Below are 23,983 nucleotides of genomic sequence, written 5' to 3' on the forward strand. Positions count from 1 at the left end.
GCAGAGCAGGACGCTCCCGCCCCCTTGCGTGGCGCCGCTTCCGGCTGGGGACGTGGCTCGGCGCCGCCATCTTGTGGGGCAGCTGGAGGGAGACGCGGCGGCCGCTGCTGAGGCAGCGAGAGACTGAGCGCGCCGGGCCGCACACACACTCTGCCGTTATGGTAAGGAGCAGGCCGCGTCCCCAGCCTGGCGTCCTCGGTAGCGGACACTCAGCGTGGCTGGAGCCGGCTGGGGGAGGCTGGGCCGTAGGGTACGGGGGGGAGGAGCTGGGCCCAGCCCCGAATAAGGGGGCACCAGGCCTCTTCGTGCCCCTTCCTAGCGCCTTGCCGCGGGGGCCGCTCCGTGGAAGCGGCCGGTTCCCTCACTCGAGGCCCTACGGGCCCTGCGCCCCCCCGGCCCGGGAGCCTCCCCACCGGCTTGTGTCTCGCTGTCGGCGCAGCCGTGGTTCTCAGACCCTCGCATGGGGCCTGGCCCGCCCTGCACCCCAGCAGCGGTGGGGGCCTTTCCCCGGTACAGACCGCGATCCCTACGTGTTCTTTGCGCGGATCCGGGACATGCTGCCGTGCTTGCACCTGGGGCTGGTCCTCAGAGGCAAACGGGGCCTAGGTACACCTGTGCCCCCTTGCAAAGCAGCCTTCTGCTGCAGGGTTCCCAGACCTTCCTGGGACCAGCCCCAGTGTAACAGAGTGTCTTGGGGGCACTTTGCCTCCTGTTCTGCATTGTGCAGACCTCCACTCCCATTCTTCATCACATAAGACCTCTGCATCAACGACAGCAGCTGCTTACAAGGAAAATGAAATTAGTATGGTTTGGATATCAGTCTAATTTGACAGCTGAAACAAGGAGGACCAGTGACCAGCAAGTGCCTGTGGCCTGGAGTTTGAGAACTTCTGGTTGGAGCACAGGGTTTGGAGTTAGGACCTTTGTAGTTTTCTTCCTATTGCTGCCTCTCAGAGTGAACGTTGGCATGCTATTTTGCCTCTTTATATTTGTTTCCCCACCTATAATCCGGGACTAGTGATACTGATGTGAGAGTACTGCATATTGAGTAAAGCAGTTAGCACTTTTCAACTATGAAATCTATAGAAAGGCAAAATATTGAGCCCTGCAATACATGAGACAAATGGACAGTGTGTATATATGCATGTATAAGATCATGACTGTACATGCATTTGATTAAAATTGGCTGTTTGAATCACAGTATTATCGTATATGCTTTTTTGAAGTACTGTACAGGCAATAGCAACCCTGTGATGTAGATATTATCTCAGTTTTAGGTTGGTAAAACTTGAGATACAGAGCAGTTAAGTGGTCTGCACAAAATCACATGAATCAATTATAGATCTGGGAAAATAATTCATTTGTCCTTACAATCCTGTTCTCACCTCAGATCCCCATCCTTATAGAAAATGCACTTATGTTGGTTTCTTTATATAGTCCATGGCCAAGGTTTTGAAAACTAAACACTGACTTTCAGTGCCCAACTAGCGGTACCTTATTTTCAGAGAGTGATTATTTTGCACTTTCTGAGAAGCAGGTTCCTTTAAGCCATGGCAAATTGGGCATGCAGAATTACTAGTCTCTTGGTGTAATATTAATCCAGAGTTTGTACAAACGTGTAAGAAGAGCTACGTGATCTATATATGAACGTCGATCTATACAAATTGTTACCCATCTTGCTTCATGCAGGGGATTTGAAACTGATATGCAATTATTTTATTCTCTTTTTATGAAATCAGGTATTGTAGCTCTTTGTATTGTAAAGAGACTAGCTTGGCTCCTAATTGCAGTAAATTACATTTCACTCTCCTTCCTTTGTAGTAGCATGGCTTGTACAGAGTTTCAAGCATGTGGTTTTTGGGGCTAAAGATAGTGTAATTTGCTTACATTGCTCAATAAATTAGTAAATGGATTTAAAACAGCTTCATACCCTTTTGGAGGTGGTGAAACAACTTGGATTTGATCAGAGAAAAATTTTTTAATTACAACCTGTCAAATGAACTAGAGGAAAATTTGACAAGTCATGACAATCTAGCAAGCAAAGTGCAGCATGAGATAATGTACACAAAAGGACAGATTAATTTAAAAGGAGTAACTTTTGGGATTGCTCCTTTGAATAACTGTTTTTCCCTCAAGCTATTTTTGTGATCTTTTGAATTTAATGGGAAAAAATATTTGTACTAAGGACAAAAAAAAAATTGAAGTAATTTGAACCTTTTCTTAGTAAGCAAAATGTGTATTGCATCAAAATCAAGTGCTGTATAACTTAATCCCTGTTTCAGGTTCATAGATATTTGAGTAGAAAGGATTTGATACTATCAGGTAGTGACTGAGGATTAGTTTGATATAATTTTTCACTATTCACGTTTCACAGCTCTTGCTACAAGTTGCTTTGCTATCACCTTTTATTGCTGGGAAAATGCTGTACTTAATTTAGTGAAGCTAAGAACAATGTACTTCTAAAACAAGTTGCAAACCAAGAATACCTAGTTTAACTTTTGTCCTGTATCCAAAGGAGTTAATTGTTTGCATAGCACAATAGGGATTTTAGGTACCTTTAAAAAGGCTTATCCCTTGCTTTCACAAATTAATAGTCTGAAAAGAATTGTTATGGTGGGTTAAAATTTTCTTAATTTTTTTCATGTGGTGTGTGTGTAACGTGCTCTCTCCATCCAGAAGGTATTGTCCTCTCGGTAACGAAATTGTCAATTAATAAATGGAGCCATCCTTTCAAAACCTAGTTGAATATTCAAGTGGCACATTTGCAGTATTAGTTAAATCTAATCAAAGAAATCCAAACAACTGAATCTGAGGTTTGCTAATGTATTCTGTCTTTAAGTTACAAACAAGATTTGCAAGCTCCCATATGTACCTTTGCTTATAGATAGGAATTTATTGAAATACTTCATCTAGTAGCCTTAGACTACTCAGATCACTGGGACATTTAATATTGTAAAACAGTATTTTCATACTCTGGATCCTTGCAGAGTAGAGACTGAGGATGCTGTTAACTTTTCTGAATCTCCTCTCTTGACATGCTTATCAGAGTACTGTCTGCATCAAATCAACACTAACAGGCCAATGTCCAAAGCCACATCGTGTGACTGAACAGTGGAATATGCTCAAACTTGACACATGCCGTTTTTACTGTCCTATAAGCTGTTCTGTTTGGGTTGTCAGTGATTGGGATGAAGCAATGACACATCATCAGTCTTTGCTTCCAAAGTGGTAGGTCTTGAGTCAGAGGCACAGTGTCAGTTACAGGATCTGTGGTACCTTATAAGCATGCAATAACCTGTGACTACTCCCTTAGATAAACATGTTAAATGCCTGTACAGTTTAAAGGTCTTTTACGAATATTAAGGCTGTCTTCTTTAGTGTAACCTCATGATTTCTTGTGTGTGTGTGTTTACTGTCTCATTCAAGTGATAGTCAGACTTGGCCATCCTAGGAAAGTTGAATGCTGAAAGAGTTGGTTATTACAGTCCTGACCTTGCTTTCCATTCACAATCCTTTGCTTCATCTGATGGGAGATCCCATCTCCACAAAGGCTGCCTGTTCCTCATACAGAAGTGCCCCTTTAAAGAGGGGCATTACCTGTGAGTGATGCAGTAAGTATGCTTGGTGCAGCTGGACTGTCCAGCACCATGCTCTGAGTCCCTACTAGGCAATGGTTGGAGCCTGAGGCTCACTTCTAACCTGTCCATACCATGGACTTGCATTATTCTCTCAGTTGTTGGGCTAATGTAAGGACATTGCTGTCAGGATGGGATATAATCAGTTTAATCAAGGCATCCAAGCATTATGTCCGCTATGAGTGGCTTGTACAATGGGTGGTTATGAGCATATTTTGGCAACGGGTCTTAAATTTCTGTATTGGATAATTGCAGTATTTGCTTAACCAACCAAAAGCTCGAAATAAAAAAGCAATGATTGAGTCTTTGAGAGACTTCAACAGAATCTGCCTTGTATGGCCAAACAATTAAATTAAGAAGTTACGGTAATCTTTTTCCAGTAGAGAGAAATTATTTGATAGGAAGTTGCAGGAGACTGATAGAACTGTAAGAGATAAATTGGTATCTGTCTCACTACTTCTGAATTTCATTAGTGTGTTAACATCTATGAAAAGCCCAAGAGATGCTCAGTGAACAGTAATTAATATGTTATGTTATCAACTGACTTTTTAAAGGGGTACTGTGAAAACAAAAATTAAATTTAAAAGCATTCCCTCATTTGTTCTTAATGTTTATATTAAAATAGAATTTAAACAATTTTACCTTACCTTTCAGTATCTTTGCCTTTGGATTACTTTTTGCGCGTTACTCAGTTTGGACAAAAAAACTTGGCTTGTCAGTTTCATGATAGCATTCAGAACTCTGTGTTTGTTCTACTACAGCTACACAATGTTCCGGTGTGAATTTCCAGTACAACCTGGGAATGTCATTTAAAAAAAAAAACAAGTTTGATGAAAAGAATCTTTAAAAGAAATCTCATTAAATCCTTTTTGTTGATAGTAGATATGGTAAAAATATTATAATTTTCCTCAAAGGCTAAATTTTGGGCCTAAACTCCATAACTGTCCCTTTTAAACAAACTTATCTGTGGAAAAGGTAGCAGCATTTTAATAATGGCCAAAGCACTTTGAAGGCATTGCAAGAGGTTAATGTTTTAGTAGCTGTGTTCTGACACTTGCCCTTCCCATTGGCAAGTGATCTTTTGGTATGACTGAACTATTAGTAACCTCACTGAAGAAAATGTTAATGAAGTATGTAACTTACTTTGTTACTCTAGCAAGTAGCATTTGAGATCCTTCTTTGTGTGCTTGTGCTTTATTAAGTCAATCTGAAAGACTTGTTCAGAACACGTCTGCAATTTTACTGTACCCTATCTCTGTGTTAAAACTAGTCTGTGAATTCAGATTAGTTAGCTATGTCAGCTCTGAACAGAGTGACATGAATTAGCTGGATTTGGGGGATGGGAGCAGCACCAAAAACAGAAATGGGTCTCCCCCTAGAAGAGTTCTGTTCTCCATGCTGAGAGGAAGCATGGATGAAAAATGTACGTGTTCATGTAAATGTTCTTTATTTATCACTAGGTATGCTAGGCACTATACAGATGAGCATGAATATATGGTCTCTGACCAAAGAGTTTTACCTACATAGGCAATTAACATTATCTCAAAAGTTTTGTGAGACTGTCTAGTCTCAGAAAATCTGTTTGCTTAATGAATGAAACTTACCACTGCTTGAATTCCCCATAGGTGCTCTTGGCCGCAGCCGTCTGCACAAAGGCAGGGAAGGCCATAGTTTCTCGGCAGTTCGTGGAGATGACTCGAACCCGCATTGAGGGGCTGCTGGCAGCCTTCCCCAAACTTATGAACACTGGGAAACAACACACGTTTGTGGAGACAGAGAGTGTGCGATATGTATATCAGCCAATGGAGAAGCTGTATATGGTATTGATCACCACCAAAAACAGCAATATCCTGGAAGACCTAGAAACACTCAGGCTCTTCTCTAGAGTGGTAAGACTTTATTCCAAGCTTAGTTAATTCAAAATTCAGATGATCTTGTCCCCAAGCAGTGATGTTACAAAGTGCTGTATTGGAGAGCTATTACTGCTGTATCTACTGCCTCATAACAGAATCTGATTTCCTGTGGTCCATTAGGGACCCGGAAGTAGTCATTGAGTCTGATCCCATAAGCTTCTGGGCTATTCCTTGACTGAGGTCCATATTGACTTGAGTTAATCAATGCGATTTAAACCAAAACAGCCCAATCCTTCAGTAAATTAACTATTTGTTAACAAGTATGTAGTGCTGTAAACAAAACCTTAGTACCAGTTGTACAAAATAAGTAAGTAGAGTGGATTCAATTCACTGTATGCAATTGCTATAGTAGTGATTCTACTGTAAAGATCTATCTGCATATGTATTTGTAGTATTGTCTATATAAAGCTTTGTCTGTCAGCCAAATACAGCCAGGGGAACTCCTGGAAATCACAGCTTGGTATCTGCTGTCAGTTCAGCCTTCTATTGTTAAAATGTAGCTCAAATAGAATATTATTTAAAGTTTGTCTTAAAAATGCATGCTTTAGTAGTGACACTCAATCTGCCTATTAAGCATGGAAAAAAGTTACTGGTTAATGACTTTAAATATATAGTGTTGTGGTGGCATTTTGGGGCCAGGTGAGGCTGCGAGGGTCACAGAAGTGATGCCTTTGGTTGAAATTAACCCCAGTGCAGATCCTACGCGAGGTCTCAGCACCTCTTAAGTCACACCATCAAAATAGAATGTAAGTAGTGCATAGGCTTTCTGCTAAATCTCTGCACAGGGGTGAATTCACCCTGTACATGTGATTGGAGGGTTAGCTGAGGTAGTCATCTTCTCTTCCTCTGCAGAGATTCTTCTCTAATTATTCTCCCTAACCAGATTCCCGAATATTGCCGAGCTCTGGAGGAGAACGAGATCTCTGAGCACTGCTTTGACCTGATTTTTGCCTTTGATGAAATTGTTGCCCTGGGCTACCGTGAGAACGTAAACCTGGCACAAATTCGGACCTTCACAGAGATGGACTCACATGAAGAGAAGGTGTTCCGAGCAGTCAGAGAGGTGGGGCTGAGCCATTCTATGCCTTAGTTGTTGGAAATGAAATAGTCTGTCGTGTGTCCAGGAGTTACTGTGAAGTTGCTGTTTGTTCCAAGTTTGATCATAATCCTTAATTCTTCAGTGATCAAATTTATTTTAACATTTTGTAAACAACCTATCTTGCCTTCATCTCCTCTTTCTCTCATTGATTAATGCATGGAATAGATCAAAGTCTTAAAGGTCTAGTCAGTCCCTCGTCTTTTTCCTCTAGACTCAAGAGCGTGAAGCAAAGGCTGAAATGCGCCGTAAAGCCAAGGAGTTGCAGCAGGCCCGAAGGGATGCAGAGAGACAGGGCAAAAAAGCACCAGGCTTTGGTGGATTTGGCAGCTCGGCTGTGTCTGGGGGTACAACAGCGGCCATGATCACAGAGACCATTATTGAAACAGAGAAGCCCAAAGTGGCACCGGCACCAGCCAGGTATGAGACTGGTTCAGGTACACTAGAGCCCTGCCCGGGACCAGTGTAGATCCCTGTAGCAGGACTAGGGTCCTGCAGTATCTGTCGCTGTAATAGCAGGAGCGGGATTAAAATGGTCCGGTGCAAGGCTCTAAGATAGAGCATGTCCATCAGCAAGGGAAAAGATATTGTGTACTGTTAGTTAAAATGAGACTCCAGTTTTAGGTTGTCCTGCTGATTAACTGCTTTGCTCGACAAGTGAAATAAATGATTTAGAGGGATGTTAAAAATGCACATAATGTGTGAATGAGGGAGATACCCATGGACAGTGTGTGTGTGCTAGTGCTCTCTACTACCTCATGCATATGTCAGTTTCTTCTTCTAGCGAAGTTAGAGCTGTTCTGCCAGCTATTGTGTATTTTGGATGTCTTGAGCTTTCACTTTACCTCATGATTCTGCATGTTTGCAGCTTTCTAGTAATCATGGTGCTTCTATGCATGCGGCTGCTGAGTGGAATAAAGATGCTGGAGACTCCCACTGGGTTATTTTAAAGCAGTATTGATAATTTTTGTAGACCAGAAACCTCTCTTCTGAACTTGAGTGGATCTGTAGTTGTTGTTCTTCTAACAGCCTAAATTGCTGCCCATGCCTGTCGCAGCCATCACATGCTCTCTAGAATGCCCTTTTTACTTATAGGAGTTTTTGTGGCGCTCACCACTACAGTATCTAAGTGCCTCATATACATTAAAGAATCTAACCAGACAGATAGATCTGTGAGGCAAGACAGTATGATTTATCCCCAGTTTACAGATGAGGAACTGATATCTGAATTAAATGACTTGCCTAAGGTCATAGAGCAATTGGCAGTGCTGGGAACAGAATCCAGATTTCCTAAGTCCCAGTTCAGTATCTTACCCACAAGACTATCCTTTCTCTTAATGTGTCTTGAAAAGGGCTCAGACACTAAAAGCTGCGATGCTGGAATGGTCTAATTGTAATAATGTGAAAAAATTGTGGAAAGATTGTATCTGCTACCATAGTTGTCGGATGGATGCTTACATCTTATTTTTGTTCTTTAGACCATCAGGTCCCAGTAAGGCTTTGAAGCTTGGAGCTAAAGGGAAGGAGGTGGACAACTTTGTGGACAAGCTGAAATCAGAAGGAGAAAATATCATGACCTCTTCTGTAGGGAAGCGCTCCTCAGAGGCAGCCAAGGTTCTCGCTCCACCCATTAACATGGAGAGGTGGGTATTGTCCTGGGCTGTAAGAGGATGCTCTTTTCAGTTTGGCTGCAGACTCCAGTGATGGCTTCTAGCTCTGTCAGAGCTCTTCACTTTATTTTATAAACAGATTTCTTCCCACCATTCGGTTCTTACATGGTGGCCTTTAGGTCTTGTGTAAAATTTTCAAGAGGCTCCGAATTCATTTAGGCAAAGTCCCATTTTCAAAAGTGACTTCGGTGGTTAGGAGCCTAAATCTCGTTGAAAGCTATCAGGACTCATGCTCTTAAGTCATTTAGGTGATTTGGAAATGTTACCCCTCTGCTTTTGAATTTTTATTTCAAATATTCAGCCTAATTTTTCCCTTCCGATACTCTTATTTCCTGGTTTCTGCATCCTTCAGATACTTTGAGACAGCTGTCTTCCCACCTCCCCCATCTGCTGTTAGCCAAGCTAGACAGAGTTTTTAATAGTTCTTCATACTTCCATTCCTCTGACTCCTTAACTATTTTTGTTGCTTTTGTCTGGGACTTTTCAGTTTGTCAGCAGATATCAAGTATTGAGGTGGCTGGATCAGAAATCTGCTTTCCCTCCTCTGAGTGTTGGTGGAGTCTTGAAGAGTTCCTGATTAATTGCCAGTTAGAGTTCATGTATGCAAATTTCCAGTTTTCCATGCTGGAGCACAGAGCCATCTGCTCCTGTTAAAGACAACATTATACCAGTTTTATGAGGCTAAGTGAAAAACATGACCAAGGCTTTCTAGACAAGTTTTCATATTGCCTACATGTTTTCTATTCTGTACTGAATAGAATAGCTTGGCAGTGCTGTACATAAACTCACTTAGTGTCTTTTGAAGCACCAAAGGTGTCCATTTGTTTTTAAGGTAGAATGTAGAATTGCTCCCACTGCTTAGCTCTTTCTTTTGAAAACTGCCTGAGCTTTCTGCAGCAGAAGAACCAGGGTTCTATATTTGGGCTCTCATCTGTTCAAGACCAATACCACACTCAAGTGATTTTAGTGTCTTCTGTGTGAATCTCTTTCGAGCAGAAAAGCATGTTTCCATAATTCTATTCTGCACCGCTCTGCTCTGGGTCATTCTTTTTATGACAATATCCTCTTGGGCACGCTTCTAAAAACTTGGTTTGTCCCTGTCAGATCTTAAAAGGAGGAAACAACTATCTTGCCTGTCAAACCAGGGCATTTGGTGTATATTGGGCTTTCTTTTCTGTGCAGTGTGCATATGAAAATCGAGGAGAAGATTTCCTTGACTTGTGGCCGTGATGGTGGGTTACAGAACATGGAGCTGCACGGCATGATCATGCTGAGGATCTTAGATGAAAAGTTTGCCCGGATTCGCCTCCATGTAGAAAATGAAGACAAGAAGGGGGTACAGCTACAGGTAAGGCCGGCTGATGGTCCTGGCTTCCGTATATGCTTCTTGGCATGGATGGTAGCAGCACTGTAATGTATATTTTTATCAAAGTTTTCCCAATAGATATAGTGGAAAATAGCACACAGTTACAGTAAATATAAGTGCAGCACAAATAAAGGGCTAAATCTCATGCTCAAAAGACTCAAGTTAACTTGAAAATACAGTTTCTTACACTTATCATGCTCCAACAGCCTTATCTATCCCATGATGAACATTGACACACACTTGATTTCACTTGGACTTTGCAACAGTCCCAGTGTGTTGCATGACACTAGTTATATCACGAGAGCTTCCTTTGTAAGGAAGAGAATGTTTATACCCAGTTGCTCTCAGCCAATGAAGAAAGATTTAATCAACCAGAAAACTGCTTATTCTCCCAGGTATTTTTGCTGTTGTCATTGCTCTTAATATCAGAGACAGTCTCTAGAACCACGGCTTTTGGGTTACAGTCAGTACTGTAAACTCAGACTGTCACATGTTCGACCTTTCCTCTCTCCATGTGGTTCTATGTGCTTGTTGAGCCTTGAAGATTTCCCCACTTTATATGCCCTGTGTCATGGCCACCAATACAATGCCTGCAAACTAGGTAGTGCTGCTGCTTAATTGGTCAGAGGGCCTTGTGTTTAGTGATGGAAGTCCTTATCACTTTCCCAGGGGCTGAGAATTCTTCCTCAACACTCCAGCACCTGCTACTCCAGGCAGAGTCAGGTGGCAGTGGCAGCTTCTCTCTCTCCAATACAACTTAGATGCCAGTCACCAAAAAATGGCTTTGCTGAAATAGCTGCTCACATCTGTTGCTCTAATATAATAAATTGGTTCTTTACAATCCAAGTGTTAATCTTCCCTATTTAGATGGTTTAACTTTTGCATTTATTTGAATTTGGTCAGGGAAAACAGTTTCACTGGTTTCTAGTCTGTTCCAAGTTGCAGAAGGCTGCAAACACGGCAGGGGGCTGTTCTTATAGATTCATAGACTCTAGGACTGGAAGGACCTCGAGAGGTCATCGAGTCCAGTCCCCTGCCTTCATGGCAGGACCATATACTGTCTAGACCATCCCTGATAGACATTTGTCTAACCTACTCTTAAATATCTCCAGAGATGGAGATTCCACACCCTCCCTAGGCAATTTATTCCAGTGTTTAACTACCCTGACAGTTAGGAACTTTTTCCTAATGTCCAACCTAAATCTCCCTTGCTGCAGTTTAAGCCCATTGCTTCTTGTTCTATCATTAGAGGCTAAGGGAACAGTTTTCTCCTCCTCCTGATACACCTCTTTATAGAATAGCTTCTTGAAGAACGCTATCATGTCCCTCTCTCATCTCTCTTTTCCAAACTAATAAAACCCAGTTCTTTCAGTCTTCTTTCATAGTACATGTTTCCGAAGACCCTTAATCATTCTGTTGCTCTCTCATGGTTCCTCTCCAATTTCTCACATCTTTCTTGAAATGCGGTGCCCGAACAGACACAAACCCATTGAGGCCTGACCAGGGCGCAGAATAGGAGCGGAAGAATGATTCTAGTGTCTTTTACATACACCCTGTATGCATCCCAGAATCACGTTTTCTTTTTTGCAAACAGTATCACACTTTGACTTCATATTTAGCTCTTCTGGCCAGCTATGACCCTACATCTCTTCTGCATCTCCCTCCTAGATAGTCTCTTCCCATTCTGATGTGTGAAACTAGATTGTTTCCTTCCTAAGTGGGAGCACTTTGCATTTGTCTTATTGAAGCTTCACCGTATTACCTCAGACCATTTCTCCAAGTTGTCCAGATCATTTGAATTTTGCCCTGTCTTCCAAAAGCAGTTGCAATCCCTCCCAGTTTGGTATCGTCCGCAAACTTAATAAGTCGACTTATCTATGCACATCTACAGTCGTAGATGGTAAGATATTGACAGAGCCTGCCAAAACAGACCCCCTGCAGAACCCACTTGTTATACCCTTCCCAGCCGGATTTGGGACCATTAATAACTATCTTGGCATGTGGCAAACACTCTGTGACCAGTTATGCACCCCCTGTATAGTAGCCCCATCTAAATGTGATTTGTCTACTTTATCAATAAGGATACCATGCGAACAGTAGTCAAATGCCTTTACTAAAGTCTAGGTATAGCCACATCCACCGCTTCTCCTTTATTGCCACAAGGCGCGTTATCCTACAGAAAAAGCTACAGATGGTTTGACCCATAGTATATTGTTCTTTACAAATCCATGCTGGCTATTCCCTACATCACTTACACACCTTCCAATTTTGCAGAGTGATTTTAACTTTAATACATTGCTCCTTATCTTCCCTGACAGAAGGTTAAACTAAACAGTTGTAGGTCTTCCTGGTGTTTTTATTTCCATTTTATAGATGGCACTTATATTTGCGTCTTTCTCCAGTCTTCTGGAATCTCTCCCGTCTCCCATGACTTTCCAAAGATAATAGCTAGAGGCTCAGATACCTACTCTATTAACTCCTTGAGTATTCTAGGATGCATTTCATCAGGCCCTGGTGACTTGCAGGCATCTAACGTTTTCTTTTGTTTGTGAGAAAAAAATTCAAATTGAAACTTATTTTTAAGTGGAAATATTCCTGCAGATCTCAAACTTCATTAAAACTTATTTTATAAAAACCTAAATGTCAGCCCCAGTTTATCTGCCAGAATCCCTTTTAAACAGAAAGCATTGGAGGAACGGAGAAATAGGCCAAATGAAACTTTTTGGTAAACTGGTCTTCTCTTTCTTGGAGTGAACTCTGGATTGCCAAGCAACCGTGATCCTGTAGCACTTTGAAGTCAGCAGTTTTCCCTGGCAAAGGTATTCATGTGTGGTCAGGAGCGCCTCACAAGAAACAGTATTACCTATACACATTTGTGCTCTCCATTGAGTTAAAACTAAAACAATGAACAGTTTACCCAGTCTGTGTCTTCCCGTCTCCTTCATTTCAGACTCACCCAAATGTGGAGAAGAAACTTTTTACTGCCGAATCTCTGATTGGCTTGAAGAATCCAGAGAAATCGTTCCCTATTAACAGTGATGTGGGGGTGCTGAAATGGAGGTTGCAGACCACAGAAGAGTCTTTCATTCCGCTGACAAGTGAGTGCAAGCATGCATGTGGCATTCTTCAGGTAGGATACTGGAGCCTGGGCTGAAGAAGCTGTGACTGGTCTTGGATAGGAAATGACAGCCCATTTGGTACAGCAGGCTCTGCCTTCAGCAGAATGTTTTACTCTTTGATATTATCCAAGGGAAGAAACAATTTTAGTGCCTCTTCCCTCTGTAACAATCACTTTAGCCAGTCAGTAGCTATTTTCAGTAATGCTAGATAATACTGAGTGTCTTGCTCTGGAACTCACTCAAGTGGGCTGGCATCTCTTGGGTGAGATTGTTATTGATGACTATTCCTCCTTCATTCAGTGCCCTGCTGCATTTTTCTAAGTATGTCTTTCTCAGAGGCCTGTTCTGTAAAACAAAGTCACATGATTCAACATCTGCTTTTTTGCCCTTAGTTAACTGCTGGCCATCAGAAAGTGGGAATGGTTGTGACGTTAACATTGAATATGAGTTGCAAGAGGAGAGCCTAGAACTGAATGATGTGGTCATCACAATCCCATTGCCGTAAGTAGGATTTGAGGATGGGGATGGCGTCAGCAAGTACCTGTAAATATCCTGTAGGTTATTTTCCTTTCCAGCAATCATGAAGGTAGCATAGGAGGGAGCAGCATTCATGTGAAATGCATCTGTCTGCTGTAAATCCAGTGCTGTCTTGTTCCCCCATCTTAGGAGTTGAGACTGCCTCTCTTACACTTTGTGGACTGACTGTTATCCCTTCCTCACCCATGATTAGGGCCGTACTAAATTCATGGTTCATTTTGGTCAATTTCATAGTCATAGGATTTAAAAATTGTAAATGTCATGATTTCAGCTATTTAAATCTGAAATTTCACAGTGTTGTAATTTTAGGGATCCTGACCTAAAAAGGAGTTGTAGGGGGAGTGGTCACAAGGTTATTGTAGAGGAGTGTTGCGGTACTGCTACCCTTACTTCTGCGCTGCTGCTAGCAGCAGCACTGCGTTCAGAGCTGGGCAGATGCAGAACAGCGGCTGTTGAGCAGGCGCCTAGCTCTGAAGGCAAAGCTGCCACCAGCAGCAGCACAGAAATACGGGTGACGTGGTGTGGTATTGCCACCTTTACTTCTGCGGTGCTGGAAGAGGCACTGCCTTCAGAGCTGGGTGCCTGGCCAACAGCTGCCACACTCTGGCCACCCAGCTCTGAAGTCAGCACAGAAGTAAGGGTGGCAATACTGTGACCCCCTAAAATAACCTTATGAAGTCCTTTTTGGGTCAGGACCCCCAAATTGAGAAACGCTGGTTTCCCCCATGACATCTGTATAGTATAGGGTAAAAGCGCACGCAAGACAATGATTTCACAGGGGGAGATCAGATTTCATGGTCCGTGATGTGTTTTTCATGGCCATGAATTTGGTAGGGCTCTACCTGTGGCTCTTGGAGGGCTTTTAGGAGGTGAGCTGTCCCCTTTGGGGCTGTTACAAGTGTGTCTTTAACCTGTGTTCAAATGGGCTAACGTGCAGCTCCTTATTGCCCTGCTGTAGGTCCAGTGTTGGCGCCCCAGTGATTGGAGAGATTGATGGGGAGTATCGCCATGACACCCGGAGGAATCTCCTTGAATGGTGCCTGCCAGTGATAGATGCCAAAAACAAGAGTGGCAGCCTGGAGTTCAGTATAGCTGGGCAGCCCAATGACTTCTTCCCGGTGCAAGTCTCCTTCATCTCCAGAAAGAATTACTGCAATATACAGGTATGGTCACCCCCAACTTCTTATGTGTCCTGATGCAGAGCTTGGGAGGCTCTGTCTAGAAGCCCAATGTTCTGCAGTCCTCAGAATGAACAGTCACAGTGGCACACTAATTGTTTTGTGGATAGGTGCTCGGCTCTGCATTCGTAGCACCCACTCAGCTGTGTCACTGATAGTCCTGGAGACTGTTCAGCCCTGGCTTCCCTTTGCTCTGCCACACGCTCTGTTGCATCATCCTCTTCTCAGATAGTTTGTCTTCTAAATCTTTTTCTGCTGGATCTTCCCCAAGAGCAGCCTCTTCATTTTATATTGCTGCAGTTCCCACTCACTGCTTTTCAGCCCTTGCAAGTTGCATGGAGAATACCCTTCCTTCAGCCCAGTGCATTATTTCCACCTGGCACTGCTGAAAGAGTAGGCAGCAGTAATCAGGATGGCTTGTACTGGGATTTCTCAGATCTCTCAAGCTGGGGAGGTGTGGCTAGATTAGTACTGAATGGGAATTCTCCATGAAATGGTTAAGCGCTGCCTGAAGTGGTTGTGGTGAATCTACACCATTTGTGCTGCTGCAATCAATGCGAGTGTAAATTTAGCAGGTGTGGTAAAGACGTGCTAAATCAATGGGAGAGCACTCTCCTATCAATTTGTGTACGTACGGGAAGTTGATGGGAGATGCTCTCCTGTTGACACAGTGCAGTGTAGCTACCATGGTAAGTGGATCTAACTATGTTGACTTCAGTTATGTTGTTCACGTAACTGAAGTTGTGTAAGTTAGATCGATTTACTGCAGTAGTGTAGACCAGCCCTCCGTAAGTGCATACAGCCTGACGGTAGGGGCAGTATGCTGCCATCTCTTTCAGAAGAGACAGAGTTCCTAGGCACCTGTGTTAAAGCTGTTTTTCATGAGCTGGGGCATTTAATGCTCGTATCCTGGCTAAATTCCATCTCAGATAATTCCATTCAGCTTTTCTAAAACTTGCCCTGCAATTTCAGTTGGATCTGGATTTCTTCTTCAGTGCCTCTGCTAAGCATTAGTCACTTGTCCTCATGAGATGGTGGCAAAAGCAATTCATTTATCACAGTGTTTGAGAAGTGTTCTGGGGTGGAAGGCGAAGGATGATAGATAGCTGAAGCAAATGAAAATTCCCTTTGTCTTAGTATGAAGGCTTGTTCGGGTGGGGTAAACAGCCACAGGATGGGGAACTGAAGGCTACTTATCCACCTGCCTGGTCAAAATGAGTAGCTGCAGTGTGACCTTTCTCCACCTTGAACCTTAACCAGAAGCCACAATTCAGTTCAGTTCTCTCCAGGGTGCTCTGAGCAGAAACCCAGTTGTTACCGTAAATGAAGTAACTGGATTGCTGTCCTCTAGGGACAGCTGAGAACTAAACTCTTCTTTCTTAGGCTCTCAAGCTGAAGTTGACCTTGTGGCTCAGAGATGATGTGCTCAGCCACCCCAACTCCTTTGTTGTCCTGGTTTGAATTGAAAAATCTCTGTTTAATTGTGTTTTGGAAGTAGAATATCAAGTGCTGAACTAACTGTGTGTATTATCTCCACAGGTTACCAAAGTGACCCAGGTAGATGGGAACAGCCCTGTAAAGTTTTCTACTGAGACCACCTTCTTGGTGGACAAATACGAAATCCTGTAACGCCAGAAGCAGGGAATAACAAATGAATTTTTTAAATTAAAAGAAAAAAAGGCTGAAGTTTATTCTGAATGTCTGGAACGCCGCAGCCTTCTCTCTGCTAGGACACACGGTTCTGTCTGCCCAACTGCAGTGTTTCTGGGTCACGGGCATTCTTTGGCAGAGATTTGACATGATCATATGGGGGAAAGGCTGCTAATTTCTTTGGCAGATTTTACCGGCCAGCAGTAAAGCAGGATCTCCATTGAGAAACTCTGGCTTTGATGCCTCCCCTTCCTCTCTCCCACAAAGCTGACTACTTAGCGCAGTCCCAGAATGAAACTACACCTCATTCTCTTTCTTTTTAGTATATCAAGAGTTCTGTTTCTTTTGTTATGATAATTGCCATTTTAACTTATCCCCTGCCTCCAGCCCTTGTTTCCATGGATTCAAATATGCATTAAAAGATTCTATACATGGGTATTATGCCTTCTGGAGTCCTTTCTCTTTGGAATGGAATAAGCTGATTGGACTAGGCCTCAGTTTTAAAGCTGAGGTTTTGGGTGGTTGTAGTAAACCTGTTCCTCTCCTTTGCCTGTACTCCTGACTTGCTGCCTGTTCAGCTCTGCTTCTCAGTGATGGACCTGCACTTGGGCCAGCTCCCACAGTGAGCCCATGTGCCTTGGTGTGAGTTAGAGCAGAGTTGTCTCCCAGCTGGCAGAGAGAATGCAGCTTCTGAATTGACTGGTTCCAACTGCAGGAGGGGAAGCGCCTGGAAGTACTCACTTTTGCTGGAATTTCCTGTCACTGTTTGGTGTAGCCCCTAGGCCAGATTTATACAATCATTTTGCCTGGTTTAAGTTAACAATCTTTGGAGCCTTTCTTGATCCATTTGAATCTCCCCCAGTAAACTGAGCCCCCATACCTGCCAGTATGCATCTTAGCCCTTCCTAGCTGCAGCTTGTAAAAGCATATGGAACCTGCCTTGTTCAGCCCCATAAACAGATCTGAATTACTCACACATTCATGCTTGCGTAAGCCTGCGTGGGCCTGCACAAGAGCAGAGGAGATTGATCCTGTTGGCACTTATTGATGGAGTAGGAGAAGGGATGCCTGGGTTGCAGCACAGAGATTTCAGGTAAAAGTCAAATGTACTGTAGTGCTTCTAAATTTGCCCTGTGGTGTGACGGCTGCACACAGCCACACTCCCTTGCACCACAGAAAAGGTGTTTCCTCTCTGACTAGACTGGAATAGCATTGGCTATACCCCGTCCTCACTTAAAACACTTCTCACTTACTTTCTTTAGAACCATTTTTTATGACATTGGGTGGTGGTCTCAGCCTGACTGCATCTGAGCTGTGCCTGGCTGATTGCACAACTTCAACAAAGAACCCTGCTAACAACCATTGTAGCAAGGCCTCATGGTTCTGTCCAAACATAACTATTTCGCTGGTTTGTGGGTGACAGGAAATGAAGTTTTTTGCTCATGGAAGTCCTAGAAACTTGTGCACTGTGCACACCAATGCTTGTAGGGTCATCTGCCAAAGAAGTTAGTTGTCTCTCCCCTGTTCCCTGAAATGCATCAATGAGGAAGTGTAACTCCAGTTCTTTCCATGTGAGGGTGATGTGTTCTGGGGGAGTGGAAGCAAATCCTGTCCTGTAGTTAAGTAGACTATGAATCTTAATTCAGTTGTGTTCAAGAGTTGCTTGTCTGTATGATTTTAAAATGGAGTCATGTTTAGTTTCAAACATCAAAGGAGCATTTTTCTTAAATTACTTCGGGAGTAATATTTAAAAAAAAAAGTTTTGTAACCCTGTATAATAATGACTTAGGGAATAGAACACATTCCAGTGTACACAAAGAATACAAATTCTTTAATCAAATAAAGAGTATTATAAAAAGCAATCAGCCGAGGTTTTGGCCTATTTGTATGCTGGAATGGCGCTGCTTTGATTTGTTCACAACACACTCTGGGAAGCAGGGCGAGCCAATAATATCAGAAATAGTGACCACAGCTCCATGGAGTTCATTGGAATAATCAGGATTGGGACAGCTCATGGGCAAGAATTCTGTCTTACTTCCTTTTAAAATAAAAAAAAAACCAGTAAAAATGACTGAAACTTCATGAAGGATTTTTGCTTTCATTAAATCTTTCCAGGTTGCATTTTGCTGAGCGGAATTGGATGACCACTTCCCTGTAACAAACAGTTTCCAGACTGTTTCTTGCCATATGTTATGTGCAGAATCACATCCAGCAGTGTCTGCTAGCACTACTATGTAGGTATGACCTGGGTGACTTGAGAGAGGCCATGGCAATTACTCTGTGTAGGTCTTGAGCCTCTTATTCCAATCAAGAAGTACTAAACCTGGAAAGGGGGCTGGAACAGTGTTTGTTAGTGAATACATTTACAGTATGACTGAAATAAAATAAGAAGACTCAGGAATTTTAATGTTGGGTTAAGCGGATATGGAGACCCTCTAGCAGGTGCCTAACAGCTCTAGCAACAGTTACGTTGCTGTTCAGCTAAGGCTTGGTCCCCTGTACGCATGGAGCCCCCTGTCCTAAAAACCTGTAGCTGAATATTTTTAAAACACAGCATCTCCGTAGGTGGCAGTAACAAAGGCAGACCATGACCAATGGCTGCAGGTTGGGGGCGGGGGGTGGCGGAGGGTGGGGGAGAGCACTTGCCTCACTGGAATCTGCTACAGGTGTCTGCATGTTATCTAGATTCCTTAAAGGGAAGATAGGTAAAATAGTCCAAGGGTGAAGGCTACTGTTGTCGCCTCCTCCTCCTTCCCCCTCACACTGGTGTATTATGTGAAGAGTGGGTAATATGGCAGAGTAGTCTGGAATGGTGAGGTGGAGAGTTAATGAGAATTTTGGAAGTGTGTGTTAAAGAACAAACTCTGATAAAAGATGAAGTTACCCCTAGTGGAGCCCTGCACAGGATTGTTTTTTAATCCTCCTCCCACTATTGCGAGATCCCAGCCCTACTGCAGGTCTCTACGCTAGTCCTGCGCAGAGCTCTCGCCCAGAGAATGTGGTGGTGCTCTCCTAGCCGCTTCCATTCCCATCTCAAACTCTTCTTCACTAATAGTAATGAATTAGATTTCACCATGCTCCTCTGCCACAGGGAAGCATTATCCCAGTTTACTTGGAAGAGCTTTGGAATGGAACCTAGGTTTCTTGGCTCCCAGTGTTGCTCTTTAAAAAGAACTTGGGGAGATGGAAAGAATCGGGCTTGTTCTTTTTTTTCCTGCTTGTCGGTGAAAGGTTTTTGTCAGTGTTTTCTGCTTGTTCTTTTATATTGGTGCTTCAGATCTTGTCTAGGGAGATTCTGTGGTGACTAGAGAATGAGTGAAATTGTGACGAGACCACACTGAAAGCTGCAGCGATTGAGGGGAAGTGATTTTAAATCACTAAATCACTTTGTATTTTGTTGATGCTGCTTTATCTGCACTTCGGAGAAAAGACGTCTCTTTCAGCTACACAACTCCATCCCTTCAGTTCAGATGTGAATGCTCCGAGTACCCACTTCTGAGACCTCCAGCAGACTTCACATTCCTGTTTTTCGCCAAGGTAATAAATCATGAAAGAGAACACCGTAAAAAACAGTACAAACCCTATTTTAATACTTTGTGAGTCACTTCTAGCCTTCTCTTCTCCTTTAGCTGTTCCATGATGTGGTAAGCATATGCCAGCTGATGTCTCTGCACGGCTAGGGATGGCTCTTTACTGTCAGCAGTATGGTTCCTGCCTTGCAGCTCTATTCTTCAGATGCAGTGTGCAGTAATTTTCCCTGAAGTTACTGGCAGCTATTCACATCCCGATGTGGGAAAACTTCAGCTGATGTAAATCAAACTTCTAGCCTGTAGACTGCCATAGTGTTGCTTCGGTGCCCTCACAATCCCAATTCTACTGTTAACTCAGGCACTCTGTACAGGAAAAAAAGCTTTCCCATATAAACTAAGGTGTGAATTTAAATTATTACAGTATTGTTGCCACTTCTGGTGTGAAGACACTTATACCAAAATAAGTGTCTCGTGTAGACAAACCCTTAAGTTTTGTCAACATAAGTTATGCCATTTTAATTAAACTACTGTTGCATGTCTGCATTATGCTCCACCAGAGCGCATCAACACTAGTAGCTCTTGCATTGACACAGAGCAGTGCACTGTGGGTAGTTATCCAACTGGGCATAGGGTACTTTGGGAAGGGTTTGCAATGCCTCATGGAGCCGGTACAGCATCCTGTGATGTAGGTTTCTCAATCCTATCATTCCATGGGCATCCTATGAGACTGTCAGCTGCTTTTCAACTAAAGGAGGGGGGAGAAAGGGGAAGAGGGTGTGTGTGATGGGGGGGAAGAAACTGTGAGGAAGTGAGAGAGAGATTTTGGGTGGGTAGAGTATATACGTGAAAGACTGTTTTGGGGCAGCGGAAGAGTTTTTGCATGGTCTCTTTGAAAGTTCATGCAGCTGCCTGAGCAACCAATCCTGAGGCAGGGGGATGCACTCCGCCCACATCAGCCCCCTATTCCATATTAATAGTTCTGTGATTCCCTCCAGGTTCTCCCATAGCCTCCTCAGCTACCAGGAGCTGCTGTGTCAGCGGCTCTGTGAGCACTCCATGCTGAGAAATGTCAAAACTTCCCGGAGATTTTAAAATGGAGGGGCGCCTGCCTGCGTGGCTAGATGCAGGGCAGCTGAGTTCAAAACAGTGAACAAAGTGGTCACAGTGTGCATTGTGAGATACTGGGGGAGGTGAGTTATGTCGACATAATGGCAGCGTCTACACTGATGCTTCTGTTGCTTTAACTTTGCTACAAAAAGCTCTATGCCTTTCATCAAGGTGGTTTTATTTTGTCAGGGAAACAGCACAGTTTTGCCTCCAAAAGTAGCTTTGTAGACTGTACACCACTGTTTGGTAAGAAAAAGCTGCTTTCATTTTTATCCGATAGTCCTTCCTCAGTTCTGTGCATTGAATTACTAGGACAACATTGGTTCTTCATATAGACACCTCTCTAGCTTTATGTGTAATGGAATGCGGCTACAGAAGACTAGACAACCACTGACTAATTGCTGAGCGTTTAGCAAAACATGTCTCTGCCGACACTGCCCAGTTCAACTCCTACACTGACCCTGCTTAGAGAGTTCTAAAGAAGAGCATCAGCTTGCTATTTCTGAAAATCATTTCCTGTCCAGTTCCATGAACACACCTGGGCCCTTGAACTGTGTTTATGCTGGACCAGGAAGCAAAAAATTATGAGCAAATTTAACAAAGTGGGAGGTCTTGTACTGCACATTGACATTTCAGCTGTCCTGTTCCGAACATTTTCTGAGCTCCCGGGTCAAGGTGCTTCATTATAATGGAGAGGGGTTTGGGTGGCCAAGAGCTGATGTAATTTAAACTATAAATGGATTTATTGATTTTTTTTAGTGAGTTTGGTTTTAATTTGGAAAGTGTTTGAGAGAGTCCCTGACTGTGTTTATCCCTCCTCTTCCACAGCAGCTGGCTTTGCTGCTATCTGGAGCAGGGTAATTTAGCTTAACTCTTCTATGAACTGTGACCATAGCTAGTCTGTTTGTTACCACATCCTCAGCCTCTGTTTTTTTGTTTGTTTGTTAACCCAGCAATTATATCTAGATTGTTAGCTCAATGTGGAATAGGGATTGTTATTTACCATGCATTTGTTTAGTGCTAATGTGCTGGAGTTCTGCCATGGTTGAGGGCTCTAGGTCTAGATATAGATGTGAAAAGCTAAAACCTCACCAGCCCCCATGCACATATATGTCCCCTTGGTGGGTTTTGAAAATAACTACTAGTTTGGCCAAGTTTATACTGTTCAGCCCAAATGTGTTTTGGAACTGATTTAGCTGGAGCTGCAGGTTCATGCTGTTTCCAAAGCCAAGTGTGTGTCCTGGTGTATCCCTGCCCACTTCTTCGAGGAAACTCTGGAGAGGCTGAAAGATCTGCCTACATGCCTGTTCTCTTCCTTCCTGTTCTCATCCCCCAGCTCTTGGATGTCTCAGCAGTACAGTCTGTTGCATAACTAAAAATGCAGGGCTTGATAGATTGCAGATGTTGACCTGTGGCATTGTCCAGTTTACTCAATGACTGTGGGAACTGGAAGCTTAGGCTACAGGCTGCATTGCATTGTGCTTTCATCATGTCATTTGTCAGAGTGGATCTGACTAGAGTATCTGGCAGTTCCTCCTGTCCTGAGCTGTTTCTCCACCGTGCTGTGTCTTGCTCACTCCATGGCTTCCAGTCTTCAGATACTGAAATAGCTGCTGACTTTAAAGACCTGTTGGGCTGCAGTGGTTTAGTGCCCTGTGTCTAGTCAGGCTAAGTTTTCCTTCTGCACAGCTTTGGGAAGGCTCAAAGGCCCAGTTCCCCATCAGTGACTCTGAGGAGAAAGCAGGGCCAGGAGCATTTCAAGGGGGTTTGTCTGTTGATTGTGGAAATCTACACTTTGATTTTCTCTCTTTCTTTTCCCAGCCCTTTCTGGCTTTTCAGAGACACTGTCACAAACGTGTCTCGGATTGGTCTGTGCATGGGCCAGGCAAATTACCGCTGCATGCCCCCCTCTGCCCTGCATGAGTGAGGGTCCTCATGGCAGTGCTCAGCTAGGGAGTTTGCTGCCAGGAAACTAAGGTCTGTTCTTGGGGCGAGGTCAGCAGCAGTAGTAGACCTCACACTTTTTGCCATCTGCCTTTTTATCATTAAAAGGAAGGGGCTGGAGAAGTATGAGGAGGTGAAGTAGGAGCCAGACTTGGGTTCTCTTCAAAGAGAATAAACACCTTTATAAACATATCAGCCTATGTATGTACTTATAGCTGTACACCCTATCAAACCACTACACACTCCTCACAATTGTCCCTCGAAGATGAAAGAACATGTCCTAAGTTGTGTGACAGATGTTCCTTACTGCACCCCAGAAAGTGCTCAGAACTGGTAACTTCTGAGGATGAGATAGGAACCTTAAGCGATTCCCTGGGTCTTTATGGTAAGTCTCTTCCCCTCTCTGTGTAGTAAATGGACAACCAACCTAATTCTCAATTGCTGAGGGACAACTGCCGCTCATTGATATATTTTGCTTTCGGCAACCAAATCTCTGCAATTTTTCATGAGTGATGTATACCTGGTATTTGGATTCTAATATCTAAACTGTATTGTTAAATCTATTTACCTAAATGTGGGTTATTGCTGATTCTGCTATATGTATCTTATGACTTTAAAAACAAACTTTATATTTGTGGATAATCCCAGCACTATACGTGGATATACAGACACTTTTCTCAACCTATGTATTATATACTTTTTTAACATTACCTTGAATAAAAGTTTTAAATGTTTTTTGGGCCCTGTGCTGGGAAATGCACAGGTTTGTTCTCGCCACAGTACTGACTACGCAGCGCTGCAGGCGCCAGCCCCAATTGCTGGGTGAAGCCCTCAGTTCCAGGGTTGTGTAGACCACGACTATTTTTAACCGGGGCAGAGAAAGGAAGGGGGTTGGGTGGTCCTGGCAGGAACCCTGCGGTCTATTCTAGAGTCTGACCTTAGGAAAGTCCACGCCCGTCTCCCTGCCTCGATTTCCCCAGCGGCAGCCGCCTGCGAGGCGTAGTGCCTTGATCTTTCCAGAGGACGTCGAGCAACTTGAAAGGGCGGTGGGTGAGTCCCCAGGCAGGCGGGGAGCGGGGGCTCCATTGTCCCCTTTAGCCGGGGTGGGCGGGGCAAGGCGACTGCTTGCCTCCCCCAGCCTCGCGCCCCCTCCCTCGGCGTCGCGCGGCCCGCCAAGAGTTCCGCGCGCCCGCGGGGGGGCAGTTTCCTCAGGTGGGCGGTGACCGAGCCCCGCTGCC

The 23,983-nt window shown here is 43.7% G+C and overlaps 1 protein-coding gene and 1 long non-coding RNA gene across 2 annotated transcripts; both read left to right on the forward strand.

The window, feature by feature from the left end:
• Window positions 1-31: 31 nt before the first annotated feature.
• On the forward strand, window positions 32-18,026 carry ARCN1 (archain 1). Its single transcript, XM_032777155.2, has 10 exons — window positions 32-161; window positions 5,261-5,524; window positions 6,432-6,611; window positions 6,859-7,064; window positions 8,123-8,287; window positions 9,497-9,662; window positions 12,631-12,778; window positions 13,192-13,300; window positions 14,295-14,499; window positions 16,054-18,026. The coding sequence occupies exons 1-10, from the start codon at window positions 159-161 to the stop codon at window positions 16,141-16,143; spliced, it is 1,536 nt and encodes a 511-aa protein (XP_032633046.1). The 5' UTR covers window positions 32-158; the 3' UTR covers window positions 16,144-18,026.
• An 801-nt stretch (window positions 18,027-18,827) lies between these two features.
• On the forward strand, window positions 18,828-23,479 carry LOC142047897 (uncharacterized). The gene is made up of 2 exons (XR_012657208.1): window positions 18,828-19,701; window positions 19,794-23,479. It is a non-coding gene; the product is annotated as an uncharacterized LOC142047897 (long non-coding RNA).
• The last annotated feature ends 504 nt before the right edge of the window (window positions 23,480-23,983 follow it).

Source organism: Chelonoidis abingdonii, chromosome 18 (genome assembly GCF_003597395.2).
Source record: "Chelonoidis abingdonii isolate Lonesome George chromosome 18, CheloAbing_2.0, whole genome shotgun sequence".
NCBI classification, from domain to species: domain Eukaryota; kingdom Metazoa; phylum Chordata; order Testudines; family Testudinidae; genus Chelonoidis; species Chelonoidis abingdonii.

Excerpts from the sequence above, each read along its gene's own strand:
- ARCN1 (XM_032777155.2), top strand. Across the intron at positions 8,288-9,496 it reads CCACCCATTAACATGGAGAG|TGTGCATATGAAAATCGAGG; the intron begins GTGGGTATTGTC and ends TTTTCTGTGCAG. Across the intron at positions 12,779-13,191 it reads GTCTTTCATTCCGCTGACAA|TTAACTGCTGGCCATCAGAA; the intron begins GTGAGTGCAAGC and ends TTTTGCCCTTAG.